This window comes from Scardinius erythrophthalmus (assembly GCF_964197995.2).
Source record: "Scardinius erythrophthalmus genome assembly, chromosome: 19".
Taxonomy (NCBI): Eukaryota; Metazoa; Chordata; class Actinopteri; order Cypriniformes; family Leuciscidae; genus Scardinius; species Scardinius erythrophthalmus.
Genome location: NC_138239.1, coordinates 25,205,679 through 25,221,239, shown reverse-complemented (window position 1 = coordinate 25,221,239; position 15,561 = coordinate 25,205,679). Strand labels below are relative to the sequence as shown.

Here is a 15,561-nt window from a genome sequence, read left to right as displayed (position 1 = left end):
TAGATATTTGATGTGGTTTATTGTTCTGAAAATAAATAAATAAATATATGGTGTGAATAATAGTAATGATTAATACTAATTATTATAATTAAGTAGCCTAATTTAGCTAAATTTCTTTATTTTACAATGAAATGTGATCCAGACATTTTTATGATTCACCCATTTAAAGAACTATTTTAATGTCTCAGTCAGTCACTAATCCTATTCTCAGTCAGTCACATTTTATCGAAGTAAACAAATCTTATGGACTCCTGCCATCTAGTGGTCACCATAGGTAATGGCGACAGGATGTTTTTCGTCATTTTACGCCAGTAGACATTAATTTACGGTAAGTGTCCAGTAGCAGCAGCATGGCGACTGCGGCAGCAGACAGCGGAGATGGACCTTCGTATGAAAGTGATGATAAATGTAAAGAAGATCGAGATGATAAACCGGCACCGAGCCAGAGTTCATCTAATGAACAGAATACAGAAACGAAACCGGTGTGTCTCATAGTTCTAGGCATGGCAGGGTCAGGAAAAACTACTTTTGTGCAGGTAAGACTGACTTGTGACACATCAGTTATGATGAAAAGTAAATTAGGCTAAATAATTATGTAACATTTACTTGGTTCATTTAAGATTATTTCAATGTTATGCGTGATAATTCTGATAAGGAAACCAAATCATAAAAAAAAGAAATCCGGTAAACATTAACTTGAATCAATTTAAGATGGATATCATGAATTAATTAATACTAATGTCTGTTTATATCTTGTTGTATCAGAGGCTCACAGCTTACCTGCACTCCAAGAAAACTCCTCCATATGTCATCAATCTCGATCCTGCTGTTCACGAGGTCCCTTTTCCAGCCAACATTGGTGCGTCACTGTTTCCCTGTCCCTATTATCCCAGTAAAACGGTGCTGGTTCTCGTACCCGGAGCAGGTGCCGAGGGAACTTGTGCTCGGAACCGACCCGCGCTGTTTTCAGTACCGAGCGGTGACTTAACTGACTAGACTACGCTAGTACACAACTTGCCTACGAATAAAAAGACCATTGCGGACGTTGTTTACGTGTTATAAAAACAAATGTCAAAATCCAAACTAATTTAATTTCACAATTTTAATGATCTTACAACTTGCTTTTGCCTGTTTACACGTAATATGTGTGTTTATTTAGCACTATGAGAATAAAATAAAACAACCTAAAAAAAATTAATAAAACCTACTTAAATATTCGATATTAGTGGATGTTAAATACATTCTCAAAACTTTTAAGACTCATAAACTCCAAAGTTAATTTATTTCAGTGCCTTTATGCCAGCACAATCGGTGTTTGATGTAACTTTAACCCTTAAACAGGCAAGAGTAGAAAATGATAAGCAACAAATAATTTTATGTCATTTTTTATATCATCTGGACTTAAGTAAATCATATCCAAAAGAATTTTTGAAAAATGTTATGTATTTTGGATTTGATGAGTTGTGACTTCCAGATCACATTGCCTGTTTAGGGTATAAAAAAGGACCAAATCTATAACTGTAACTGCCATTGCATGTTTAAAACAATTATATCCTATACTTCAACTAATATAATGTTGACATGAGTAGCATTGGAAAGCTTACAAACTCAAGATTCAGCCTGTGAAAACCGTTTTGAAATCGGACCTTGCGTTACCATAAAAATGGTAAAAAATAAATAAATTTTAAAATGGTAAAAAATGTTGGATTTAGGTCAGGCTGACTAATTGATCACAGATAACTTGAAGCAAATCATGTGACCAGCATACTCAAGACATACAGGCTGTATCAGTTTAACCTGTAAATTTTATTATTTGTAAAAAAAAAAAAAAAAGCGTGTGAATTCAAAGAATTCAAAGATTGTTACAAAAATTAATACAAAGTTAATCCCTTTTTTATACCCAAAAGTGGCAATGTGACACTCAGGTGTAACATATATGTCAAAACGTGCTAAATAACAACATGACCAATTTTCTTATACATTTTCTTTTTCAGCACCTTAAGACAATGTTCATAATTAATGTTAGCAGTGTTAGTATTATTTTTTGAAAAGAAAAGTAAGTTTAATATATATTTACTTATCTCAAAATCTGAATGTCCTGCACCACTGGCAGCCATGTTGGATTTAGGTCAGGCTGACTAATTAATCACAAAATTTTTTAAACAAATCATGTGACCAGCATACTCAAGACAGACCAGGCTGTGATAAATGATAAAAGGATTTGATGAAAAAATCATTCTTACGCCCCAAAAAAGACGACAAAAACTATCTTACACCCAGATCACATTGCCAGTTTTAGGGATAAGAAGTTTTTCAAATTTATACAACGTTTACTTCCTGATTTGCACTGGAACCAGCACCGTGTGATATGAAGCAGTGAAATTTCACTCAGGATTGTTTTACTGATTAAAACACTGGCCGCTTCATGATATGTTAGTAGCATCTTAATAATTACATTAATGTCAAAGATTAAGTCTGATTGTGCTTTTCCTTACAGATATCAGAGACACTGTCAATTACAAGGAAGTCATGAAACAGTATCCTTTCAGTGTGAAAATATGTGTCTTGTGCTGTCTACCATCATTATCGTGCAGATTTTCACCAGGCATGGACTGTTATTTGGGGTGTTTTACTAAACCTTTAAACCTCACGATTGACTTTTACAACAGATTCAAACTTGTTCACAACTTGAAAACTTGACATATCAGAGAAACGGTTAGGTTTTGATTTCCAGGCCTGGAAAAGTTAGGTATATTAAAGGGATAGTTCACTTTGAAATTAAATTTTGGTATGTTTTAGCTTACCTTAAGGGCATCCAAGATGTAGGTGTCTTTGTTTCCGCAGTAGTTTCAATTTTGATATGTTTAGGTCAAACCGTTCTTGTCTGTCAGTCATATAATGCAGGTCTATGGTCACTATCTGATACCCCTTTTCCACCAACAAGAACCGGGTGCTGGTTCAGAGCCAGAGCCAGAGCTGGTTCAGAGTTGGTTCGACTGACGAGCTTACTAGAACCGGTTTGCCTTTCCACCGGCTAGAGAGCCACAACAGAGCCAGATCTTACGTCACTGTATACGTCTCATGTTGCCCAGCAACCGCTAGTGCGGTAGCGCCAAACACAAACACGCCAGGCTTGTTCGAGATGCATCGGCTTCTCGCAGATCGATCGCCGCGTGACATCAAAGCACTGCGATAGCGATCTAAAAGCACAAGGAGTCGTGTGCTCTTCAAACACCCTGCAACTCCGATCGGTCCCTGCCGCTCCGATGCATCTCGAACAAGCCATCAACAATAACGGACGTTGTAATACTATGGATGCTCATGGATTTGCAAAAATACATCGGAATCCAACGCGTTCGTGCAGCTCGCCGTAACTTACATAGACGGATATTATAATCGAGCTGCTATTAGCTCGACTAGCTGCTATTTAAAAATGGCGGTCACAAGTTTCTATTCGTCTTGTTGGTCACGGTAACCCCGCCCCCAGCCCCTGACGCAAGCGGTTCTTTCTTGGCTCCGTTTTAGACCCTGCAATGATTTGGTGCTACTTAAGAACCAGTTTTACTGGTTCGGAGCTGGTGCTTTGGCGGTGGAAAAACAAAGAACCGATTTGAAACTAGGCTCTGGCTCCGAACCAGCACCAGCTCTGCCTTGGTGGAAAAGGGGTATGAAAGAGCATGCACAGAGAAGTCCAAATTAAACAATTCCCCATCGTAAGTACACATTGATGGCCTAAGACACGAAACGAGCGGTTTGTGTGAGAAAACGAACAGTATTTATATCGTTTTTACCTCTTGTACTCAACCACGTCCAAGTGATCTGAGGGTGCGCGCGCTTCCTGGTGTGTGACGTGTGCGCGCGTTCTGGCTTAGTCTGCGCAAGCGCCGGAAAGTGTACAAGAGGTAAAAACGATATAAATACTGTTCGTTTTCTCACACAAACCGCTCGTTTCGTGTCTTAGGCCATCAATGTGTACTTACGATGGGGAATTGTTTAATTTGGACTTCTCTGTGCATGCTCTTTCAGATAGTGACCATAGACCTGCATTAAATGACTGACAGACAAGAACGGTTTGACCTAAACATATCAAAATTGAAACTACTGCGGAAAAAAAGACACCTACATCTTGGATGCCCTTGAGGTAAGCTAAAACATACCAACATTTAATTTCAAAGTGAACTATCCCTTTAACATTTTCAAAGTGATTTCTTTTAGTATATAATGCAGTTATATTCTGCTCTTAAATTTTATTTTAGCTAGACATTGCTCTTAAAGAGATAGTTCGCCCAAAAATGAAAATTCTGTCATTTACTCACTCTCAATTATTCTAAACCTGTATGAATTTCTTCTGCTGAACTCAAACACAGATATTGTAAAGAATCTCGGTAACCAGACAGATGACGGTAGCCATTGACTTCCATAGTATTTTTTTTCCCAAACTACGGAAATCAGTGCGCACCATCAACTGTTTGGTTTCCGGTTTTCCTTTGTGTTCAGCAGAAGAAATTCATACAGGTTTGGAAAAACTTGAGGGTGAGTAAATGATGACAGAATTTTCATTTTTAGGTGAACTGTCCTTTTAATCAGTGCATTCTCAGTGAATTACAAATGACTGGAAAAAAATCATAATTCCAAGGTCAAAAAGTGTATTAGTATCCATAGTTTAATTTCATCTGAGTGGATTGTCTTTGACTCTAATACAGATATGGTTTAGGTCCGAATGGAGGAATCGTCACATCTCTGAATCTGTTTGCGACGCGATTTGATCAGGTAGAGCTGCATTTGAAGGATCCAATAGATGTCACTGTTTTACACTTTCACTTCCACATTCTTCTGTTCTGATTTACCATTTCTGTGTGCCCTCTTTAAGGTCATGAAGTTTATTGAGAAAAAGCAAAGTAATCACCAGTAAGTTTGTGTTCAGTACTCTAGATGTGATGATATCTGTGTCTTTTTCTCAGTGCTACTATTGCATGTGTGAATCATTTTGTGTGTGTGTGTGTGTATGCAGGTATGTTTTGATTGACACTCCTGGACAAATAGAGGTGTTCACATGGTCGGCATCTGGAACTATTATAACTGAAACACTGGTACTTCACAGTCTTTCACGCTTAGTCATGATATTGCATTTGTATTTGGACATTTTGAATATAAACACAAGGTTTCTTTTCTAGGCCTCTTCTTTTCCCTGTGTGGTTATTTATGTGTTGGACACGTCTCGAAGTGTGAATCCGGTCACCTTCATGTCCAACATGTTGTACGCCTGCAGGTCAGCAGCTCAGACTTATTTAATATATATTTATTATGCAATATCTATGGAAGCTTGTTTCCACCACTGAATAAAAATAAATAAAATGTAATTGCGAGTTTATATCTCACAATTCAAAGTTCATATCTAAACTCGGAATTGTGAGAGGGGAAAAAGCCTGAATTGTGAGATATAAACTCACAATTGATTTGTAATATATAAACTCGCAGTCAAAATTGTGAGATAAAAAGTTGCAATTAACTTTTTCTTTTTCTTATTTTGTGGCAGAAACAAGCTTCAATAAATAACTCAAGTTCAGAGTGTACTTGCTGAGTTCTCAGTGTTATATTCACACTGTATTATGCATCATTAAAGTGATGTCATGATTTCAGTAGATCTTACAGAAATGTCTTGTTTTCCTCCAGCATTCTCTACAAGACCAAACTACCATTCATAGTTGCCATGAACAAGGTAAGAAAATGCTGTCATCCTAATCTTCAGTCAGTGGTCAATCAATAGGGATATTTAACTGCAAATACTGATATCTAGAAGGACGACAATATGTATACATTGTATTATGCATTCAAGCGAATTTGATGCATGTAGTATTTCTTAAATAAAATCAAGTCATTTTATTATTATTAATTTTAAATTAATTATATAATTTTAAATGTATAATATGAATTAATATTAATGGTACTATTTATATTAGTAAATAGATTTAATATGAATAAATTCACTGCTCAAAAAATGATTATTGTTGGATATCACAATCTCGTCCATCAGCATATTTTTTTGAACAAATCAGTGTTAAGTGTTGTTTTTTTTCTGCACCTTTATCAGACTGACATCATTGATCACAGTTTTGCGGTGGAGTGGATGCAGGACTTTGAAGTGTTCCAGGACGCTTTGAATCAGGAGACGTCTTACGTCAGTAACCTGACCCGCTCTATGAGTCTCGTCCTGGATGAGTTCTACACCAACCTGAGGGTGAGTTTAAAGCCACGGTCCAGTTAGCTGCCACCAACTCACACGCATTCAGCACAATTGACACTATTCACATGCTCTCACTTATGAAGGTTAATAGTAGCAAAACTCGAGAGCATGTAGATGTGAATTTGAGAACTTGTACAACAAATATTCGTACTTGTTCGCTAAAATTTTGGGGGCGCAAAGGAGTCGTTTTATTGGTTGGCGCCTAGCCAATGAAATGGGACATCTTTTGTACGCAATGATGTCACAAAACCTGCATCCTTGGGGACGTTCTGGATGTGGCTTAATGCATTAAATTAGACAGTGATATTAAAAGAAATACAAACTCAGTAAACACCATACTAATAATACATACTTGTGTACAGAAAAGCAGATGAGCCCAGAATATGAAAGCAACACGTTTAATTACATGTTAAGCGTTTTCAAGCGAGAAGTATTTTGCCAAATATGTGGACTATATTACATATTTATTATATTTTTTACTTGTATCATTAAAATATTATAACGTTGTTATTAAGTTGAGTTGTTGTAAGTACCAGCTGCAAGGGCTATCTGTATGTTTACAGCATTAGGTGAGATTTTTTTTTCTTGAGAATACTGTAACTAATATTTATCCAAATTAATCGCTATTGAATCAAGATCGGAATTAAATCACAAAAATTGAATTGAATTGAAATCGTGAAATTTGTGTCAAGCAATAATAAAAACATGAGCCTACCAGTCATTGTACCATGTAAACACTGTAAAATGTTGCTACTAAACCTAATAAAATTCTGTTTAGTTACCAAATGTTTTGACAATCCCAATACACTTTTTTTTTTACACCCCCCCCCAATCCACCCCCCCCCCTTCCATAGTTCACTCACTCCAAGCTAAACTCAAAAAATGGCAGCCCTGTTACTTTAAGTTATGTATGGATGTTTGCTTAATAACCCAAGCCAAAAAGTCCACCCTTAAGTTTCCATGATATTCTGGAATTTAGATATGTAAATGTAATTGCTTAGAAAAAAATGAGTAGTTAGTTACATGTTTGTTCACGCAGTAAAATGTGATTGTAATTTTAACTGTATTAGACTGTAAAGATGATACTGTAAAAACCTGTTAATTGGTTGATGCTAAGGCTATGTTCAACTTGTCAGTGCAAATCTGATTATTCGTGTATCCGGATGGAATCTGATCTATTCAGATCCGATTTGTGTGTCCATGCCACCCTTTAGTTTTCCGGAATATCTGCATTGGTTTCTATGGCTATGCATTGCATTAGTTTTTATAATCCAAAAACAACAACAACCACCGCAACATAGAGGGGTTTGCAGTACAGATGTTGTCTTGCAGTACAGATGTTGTCTTATTTACAACATGACAATGTGCTGCGCTGGACATCTCAGGGCTCGCAAAATTTCAAAATCGCTGGTAGCCCTTCGGGCAGGCACTCTTCAGATTTTGGTAGCCCGAAATGAATTTGACTAGCCCAGATAAAAAGTCAATTTTATTAATCTAGAATATTGGTTAGGAGTCAAAACAATGAATCAAAAACTTTTTCAAAACACAAAATATCAACAAATATGCATCTGGTTCTAACTGAACTGAAAGGTGTGTGGCCAGTATGGAACATGAATCAGTCTGTGTCTGTGGCTCAGCCCCCAATGAGGGTATGATAAAATAAAAAAGTAACACTTTAGTTTAGGGTCTAATGCTCACTATTAAGTTTCATTAACATGCTGCAGATGGCAGGGTTTTATCATCACGGAGGTCCCAAATGTGAGGTAGGCTAGTGAGGGGGGTTCAGGGGCACCCCCGAGAAAATGTTGATTTCTCTGATCTACATATGTGCATTTTAAGATGTTTTGAGGGCCAAAAAAATTGGATAACAATAGCTTTAAATCCATGTAAGAGGGCAGCTGATTATTTTTCTCTCCTCATCAGCATCACACTCCTATTCTCTTTGTTTTTCTCTTGCTCTGTCTCTTCCCCTCCTAAAGCTGAGCTTTGACTGATATAGGTATATATTAGGTATATACTGATATATTTTCATTTTTGTCTGTCAGTGAAGTAAACTTAGGGTCAACTGATAGGTTGATTTATGAATCATTTTCTCAGACGCATTAATTTACTGAAAGCTACTAGGAAAGCTAGGTAGCCTAACTAAGTTTATTAAATTCATTCACAGTATGTACACATTCATTATTGATCTTATTCCTAATAAAGGGCTTTATAATCAAATAGGTCCTACATTTAAGGTTATTAGGGGGTTCAAATTTTTTATTTCTCTGATATGTCCATTTCAAGACGTTTGAAGGCCAATAAAGGATAAGAAATAGCTTTAAAACAATGTCAGTGGGCAGTAGATTGTGTCAATACCTGCTCTCACTTCTTATCCATCACTCTTTCTTTTTCTCTCAGTCTCCTCGTCTTGCCCTGTCTCTTCCCCTCCTAAAGCTGAAGTTTTTTAATTTACTGAAGGCTACAAATTGCATATTAATTCTCAACATGTACACATTCAGTATTAATCTTGTGCCTAACATGAAAACGGATTTGTTAATGCTAATGTCCCCTCACAATGACAGTAAACTAATTATTAGTCACGTTACATAGGCCTATTTTCAGTTCAAAATGGCGAGATTCGACAAAAGTATATTCATTTGTCTGATTAATTTTGTCATTCGTTTTACATTTATGACCTAAAAAAGCTGTCAAATATGAAATGTTTAGTTTAGCTTCTTACATCTTATCTCGCACTTGGCCGTAAACTGAAGCGTCGAGTCGCTCTGCTCAAATTCGCGCTCTGCAGCTTCTTGTGAACATAAAGCCCGCCTACTTTGATTTGATTGGTCATCTCAAATATTCTGACATTGACAGACCAATGAGACTCAAATTAACACACACACACACACACACACACACCCCTTTCTGACGTGCGCTCTCTGGCTCTGCTCTGCGCCGCTGCGGATTGAAGATAAAGAACGCGCTGAATCTGATAACAAAACTGAAGCGAACACTATTTCAGATAGCCCGTCGGGCAGGCTGGTTATGCATTTTGGTAGCCCGACTGGAAAACACAATAGCCCCGGGACGTCGGGCAGGCGATTTTGCGAGCCCTGCATCTGTAGGCTATTTGAGTGGCATGTGCCACTGAATGTTTTGTAATGCCAGTGCTATTTTATGTTGTTTATCATGAAAACTTTCAAACTGCCCATTCTAGGAAAGACATGAAATAAATATATCATGGCTCACTACAAATAACACATCAACAGTCGCATCCGTTTCTGTAAACCTTTATCTTTGCATGATGCTGCACCGACGCACGTCTGTAGGTGTCTGTATGAGTACATGGCCAGCGCAAGATTCTCATCTGTGGATTTAATATTTCAAGTTTAAAATGTTGTTTTTGTTTTTTGTAAGTAAGTTTTAAATTCTAAAATGTACAGGTTGTTCTGTAAATATTTATAAAAAACAGAATTATTCTGGCAACCACTTCAGTTCCACTCCAGCTTCCAGTTTTGTTAATTTTTTTTCTGTAAAATCGACAGGTAGTATGAGTCATGCTAATGGTGAAGCTTACCTTGGCTAGAACCATCAATAAAAAAAGCAAGACATGAACGCAGATTTATGGCTTTCTCGTTGTCTGAAATGTATTGTTGGGATGACAGTTGCAATCACTCTTTTGTGACTTTAGTTTTTATCTCTCAGTCCAGTGCTTATGCAGGAACGTTTCTTTGTGTCCTGTAGGTTGTCGGTGTGTCTGCAGTGACAGGTTCTGGGCTTGATGAACTGTTCGTACAGGTTGCAGATGCTGCTAAAGAGTACGAAACGTACGTATCCCAACACTCTATGATTCATAATCCATAATTCAACACGCATAATTCATAATTATGGTATAATTATGAAATTGGAGACTGTAGAACTTCAATGGCTTTAGTTTGTCTACCAGTTAAATCGTTTAAATCTAGTAAAGGGATAGTAAACCCAAAAATGAAAATTAGCCCATGATTTACTCACCCTCAAGTAATCCTAGGTGTATATGACATTCTTCTTTCAGACGAATACAATCAGAGTTATATTAATTGTACAACTGTGTACAGTTAGAAAATAGAATGCCAAAGCCCAGAAACATCTTAAGCTGGATTTGATGTAATGGTCAAAAGTTAGACACATTTTTATTGCAAAAAAAAAGCATATTATGCCAGAGAGATGGAGAAAATAACGTGACTGAAGTAGCTGTGCAGCTTTTCTGTATTAGAAGGGAGTCCATCAGCCATTTCATTTTAATGTGAATTATGATGCATATGTTGTTTAGGACAATGTAATAATAATAATAATAATAATTCATTACATTTATATAGCGCTTTTCTCGGCACTCAAAGCGCTTTACATAGAAGCGGGAATCTCCTCAACCACCACCAATGTGCAGCTCCACCTGAATGATGCGACGGCAGCCATTTTGCGCCAGAACGCCCACCACACGCCAGCTTACTGGTGGAGAGGAGACAGAGTTATGAAGTCAATGAGTATATATGGGGATGATTAGGAGGCCATGATGGACAGAGGCCACTGGGCAAAATTGGAGTTACACCCCTACTCTTTCGAAAGACATCCTAGGATTTTTTGTGACCACAGAGAGTCAGGCAGGGTTCCCGCGGGGTCTTAAAAAGTCTTAAATTCTGAACTTTAAATTTAAGGCCTTAAAACGTCTTAAAAACAGGCAGATTTTCATCCGCGGTCTTAAATTTCATTTAGTCAGGTCTTAAAAAAGATTTTACCCTCGTTCGTTTCCAGAAACGCTGGCCGCAGAAAGTTATTACAAAGTAGCAAAAAAGTATCGAAGTCGCTCGCCAAGAGGCAGTTCACATATCGCGTCTTTTTCGCGCTCAAGTTCGTTCAAATGTAGGCGCGCGGTAAGCGCTCTATAATTGAAGCGACGCGCTCGTTTTTTTCCAGGCACAGCAACATGAAAAAAGACATGAAGGATGCGGGTTCAAGCGTTTTTCGGCGGTGGAAATCCATTAGCCACTAAAACTTTTTTGTCATTGTGGAGAGCGCAGGGCATGGTTGCATAGCAACGACAGACGCCACGGGAAAATCGGACCAAATTTTACTATTAATAATAAAAGATAAGCTAAAGTGTATTGTAAATGTCAGTAAATCATTTTTTATAAAAAGAATGAGTCAAAAGTCTGAAATATGTGAGGTTTATCTTTTTATAAACACCTTTTTTGTCAACTTGATTTGAACTTGTACATGTTAGTATATAACATGTTGCAAGACACTTTTAAAATCTGGCTATCATTTTTAATCGTATTATTTTAATGTTTATGTTAGTGTGTATTGATGCTAATTTTATTTGTTATTTGCTGTTTTTTGACAAAACTTGGTGAATTGATTTCATTGTGTAGTATTAGTACTTTTTGAACAGGATTCTGTGATAACAGTGATCATTTTTGGCACTATAATAATTAAATGAAGGCCTATAATATGCAAAGTAAAATTTTCTATAAAAAAATAATATCTGATTCTGTTCTTTTCTCAGACACGCGTTGTTGGGTTTGGAAGGTTACTAATGTGATTGCTTTATCTGTAAATTAAGTTAATGCTTTTTCAATTACTGAATTGAAAATAAAATGAATTCTTTGATTTGAATATTTTTTTGGCAATGCGTCGTGTAGGTCTTAAATTTCAATCTTTATGGTCTTAAAATGTCTTTAAAAGGTCTTAAATTTGACTAACTGAAACCTGCAGGAACCCTGGTCAGGGCCGTGTTTTTTTTTTACGTCTCATCCGAAGGATGGTGCTTTTTGACAGTATAATGTCCCCATCCCTACACTGGGGTGTTAGGACCCACACAGACCACAGGGTGAGCGCCCTCTGCTGGCCTCACTAACACCTCTTCCAGCAGCAACCTGGTTTTCCCAGGAGTCTCCCATCCAGGTCCTAACCAGGCTCAGCCCTGCTTAGCTTCAGGGGGCAACCAGCCTTGGGCTACAGGGTGATATGGCTGCTGGCAATATATATAGGCAATATAGATCTACGTTAAAAGATAAATGAATGCTTTTCTACAACCAGTTGATATGTTTTACTGTCTTTACAGCGAGTATCGCCCTGAATATGAACGTCTGCACAGAGAGCTGGTGAGTAATCGCTGGTGTGGGCTGATGTACTAGTCATGAATCAACTGGTCATGTCCTGCAAAGATCCTTCCATCACTGATTAAACAACATATTTTCGTTGCTTGTTTTTTTTATTTTTTTCATTTGAAAGGCAAATATAAATTGCACTAGCATGAGAAAAGGTCAAGTCTGACTGTTATTAATTCTTTCATCTCATGCACAGTCTGAAGCTCAGAGTCAGAAACAACAGGAGCAGTTGGACCGCCTTCGGAAAGACATGGGAGCAGTTCCCATGGAAACTGCAGCTCCTACCGGTACATTCATTCAGAACGGTCACGTCTGTTCATTCAAAAATAAATATATTTGGAAGTCATTAATCAGCTTTGAACTCTTCACATATAATGAACGATCCGATCTTTTGATGAGAATAAAACAATGACTGTGCCCTGAATAGTAGTCTATGTATGAAATATGTGTTTTAAATAAGTTTTGAAAAGAGTGGGAGGTACAGTAAGATGTGTGGGAACACTACTGTTCAAAGGTTTGGGGTCAGTAATTTTTTTTTTTTTATGTTTTTGAAAGAAGTCTCTTATGCTCACCAAAAATAGAGTAAAAAGAGTACTATAGTGAAATATTATTAAAATCTAAAGTAATTTTTGTATATATTTTAAAAATGTAATTTGTTCCTGTGATCAAAGCTGAATTTTCAGCGTCATTACTCCAGTCTCCAGTGTCACATGATCCTTCAGAAATCATTCTAATATGATGATCTCTTTGCTGCTCTTTTATTCTTATTATTATTAAGGTTGAAAACAATGCAACTTAATATTTTTGTGGAAACTTTTTTTTTTCAGGATTCTTTGAATAGAAAGTTCAAAAGAGCAGCATTTATTTAAAATGGAACTCAATTGTAACATTATATTGTAAATGTCTGTACTATGACTTTTGATCATTTAAATATAATGCATCATTTAAATGCATCCTTTGCTGATTAAAAGTATTAATATCTCTGAAAAATATCTTACTGGCTCCAAAACATTTGAACGATAGTGTGTTTTTGACATGAATTGCTTTATTTTTTATTTTTTTATGGCTATCATTTGTCTGCATACAGCTGGACTTTGAGGGTGATCCTTCATTAGCTTTGTTTAAAAAATATGTATAAGCCTTGGTTATCTTTATTTAGAAGCCCTAGATCTTGGTGGGCCTAGTGACCTCATCTTTAACCGAGGCAACCCAGATGAAGCTGAGGAAGACACAGACAGCGATACTGATGATATCGATCACACAGGTGAGAAGGATACTTCAAATGGCCCTTAAAGAACCATAATCACCATCCCACTCTGTAACACCCTTGTTTATGATGTCTCTTTTTCCCCATTGATTCTTTTAACAGTCACAGAAGAAAGTAAAGAGGCCGGTGCTTTCGGGAACTTTCTGAAGGAGAGACGAGAAGTAGTGCAGGTGCGCAACAGGGAGTCAAAGTGAGGGCAGGAAATGTATGTATAGTGTTCGGTCACACATTCGAGTTTGACCCCTGAACTTTGACGTATCCACTTTCTTAACTTTGGAAGACTCCAAAATAGATTTTGGCGGCTAATATGGACCGTTTTCAATGAATCTGCTACAGTTGTAGCTGCCTGCACGTCCTGCTGCCACATCAACAAAGCCTGCGCTGAGATTTCAGAATTGCAAATGAGTAAATTTGTATTAGAACGTAATAACTGTTGCATCGTGGACAGGTCAAGAACTGCATTAGTTCAAAACCAAACATCAGCATATTTTGTCTTGTGTCTCCAATGAGCATGTTATTGCACAAAGAAAATAATGTGTGGTTTTTCTTTCGCATAATATATTTATGTACATTCTACAATTTTATTTTTCTGTTAATAAAAACTCTGTTTTCATAACAACCTGGAATAGAAGCCGAAAATCTGAAGTTTCTCTTTTAAGGAATGGACTCCTATACCTATAAAGTTTCTATTATGGTAAATAAAATATTTTTTTACATACAGTATACAAAATCGGCCTTGCTTGAAACTTTCTGCTTCGTCTTTTCATAATGCTGTTTGAAGAAGCGTGGAGCGTGTTCATGTGCTGAGATTGTAGGTGGGCAGAAGTGGTTTTGCAGCCATATGGCAGAGGGATCCAGTGGGTGTAGTGAGACTGTGGGATTCAGAATCATGCCTTCATCCGCTCCGTTTCATGAATTATGTTTCTACAACCTTCACATGTGTGAAATACCACGCTGCAAGACCTTCAGCTTTCAATCTAGTTGAATGTGAGCATTGGATATGTCATTGAGATTCACCTTGCGGAGGAAATGACTCAAACATTTATTTCCTGTCCTTTCACAGTATAGGTGCTTGAAGGACTTGTATTTATTAATTTTCATACTGAAATTGCATGCAGCTGTTGAATTTAAGCACTTGCTTTAAATGTGTTTAGATGGATGCAATCAAAAATGTTATGTATTTTGATTATCTAAATGCATTTAAGCAGATCTTAAAGTTTTGTGGATTTGAATTGCATATACAATTTCCATCTATTTTGGATTACACGGTTTTAACATAACTGATGCGTTTTTGTAAGTCATACAGAAACAAAAAAAATCATGGCACAGTTTAACTATTTGCATCTATTTTGTTTTGCAAAATGCATTTATTCAAATTGCTTAGAATCTTTATATTGTGAAAATTGAATGATTTATTTAAAACACATTGTTTATTCGTACTATTACAGAAATCTTACGCTTCTTACCAGTTTCATTTATATACGACTGACAAATATGCAGCACTTAAAGGAACACTCCACCGTTTTTTGAAATAGGGCTTATTCACCTTCTTTCCTACATTTAGATAGGTGGGCAAATGCATTTTTGTCTCAGTGCAAGCATTGTTTTAGTTTGACAGGGTCGGCGCTAGCTTAGCTTAGCATAATGAATGGAATCCTTTGTTGCCAGCTAGCATGTCCTGAGTAAAAGTGATGAAAAAAAAAACAACAACACCTAATTACTTCTTGTGGCCTGCGTATTCACAAGAAGTACAAATAGCGATGCAGATTAACACTAGGCGATTTCCTATGCGGATATTGACTTGGAACTATATTAGGGGGAAGCACAGGCGAAGCACTGCTACTTGGGCGCAGAGATATCACGCCCAAGTAGCAGTGCTTCGCCTGTGCTTCCCCCTAATATAGTCCTTAATATATAAGTCA

General features: G+C 36.9%; 1 protein-coding gene across 1 annotated transcript; it reads left to right on the top strand.

The window, feature by feature from the left end:
* The first annotated feature begins 201 nt into the window (after positions 1–201).
* gpn1 (GPN-loop GTPase 1) lies at positions 202–14,970 on the top strand. The gene is made up of 14 exons (XM_081347519.1): positions 202–536; positions 766–859; positions 2,498–2,537; positions 4,704–4,770; positions 4,871–4,908; positions 5,012–5,090; positions 5,175–5,269; positions 5,674–5,719; positions 6,092–6,238; positions 9,971–10,053; positions 12,327–12,366; positions 12,569–12,659; positions 13,532–13,636; positions 13,742–14,970. Exons 1-14 carry the CDS (start codon positions 351–353, stop codon positions 13,831–13,833), a joined length of 1,203 nt encoding a protein of 400 aa, XP_081203645.1. The 5' UTR covers positions 202–350; the 3' UTR covers positions 13,834–14,970.
* The last annotated feature ends 591 nt before the right edge of the window (positions 14,971–15,561 follow it).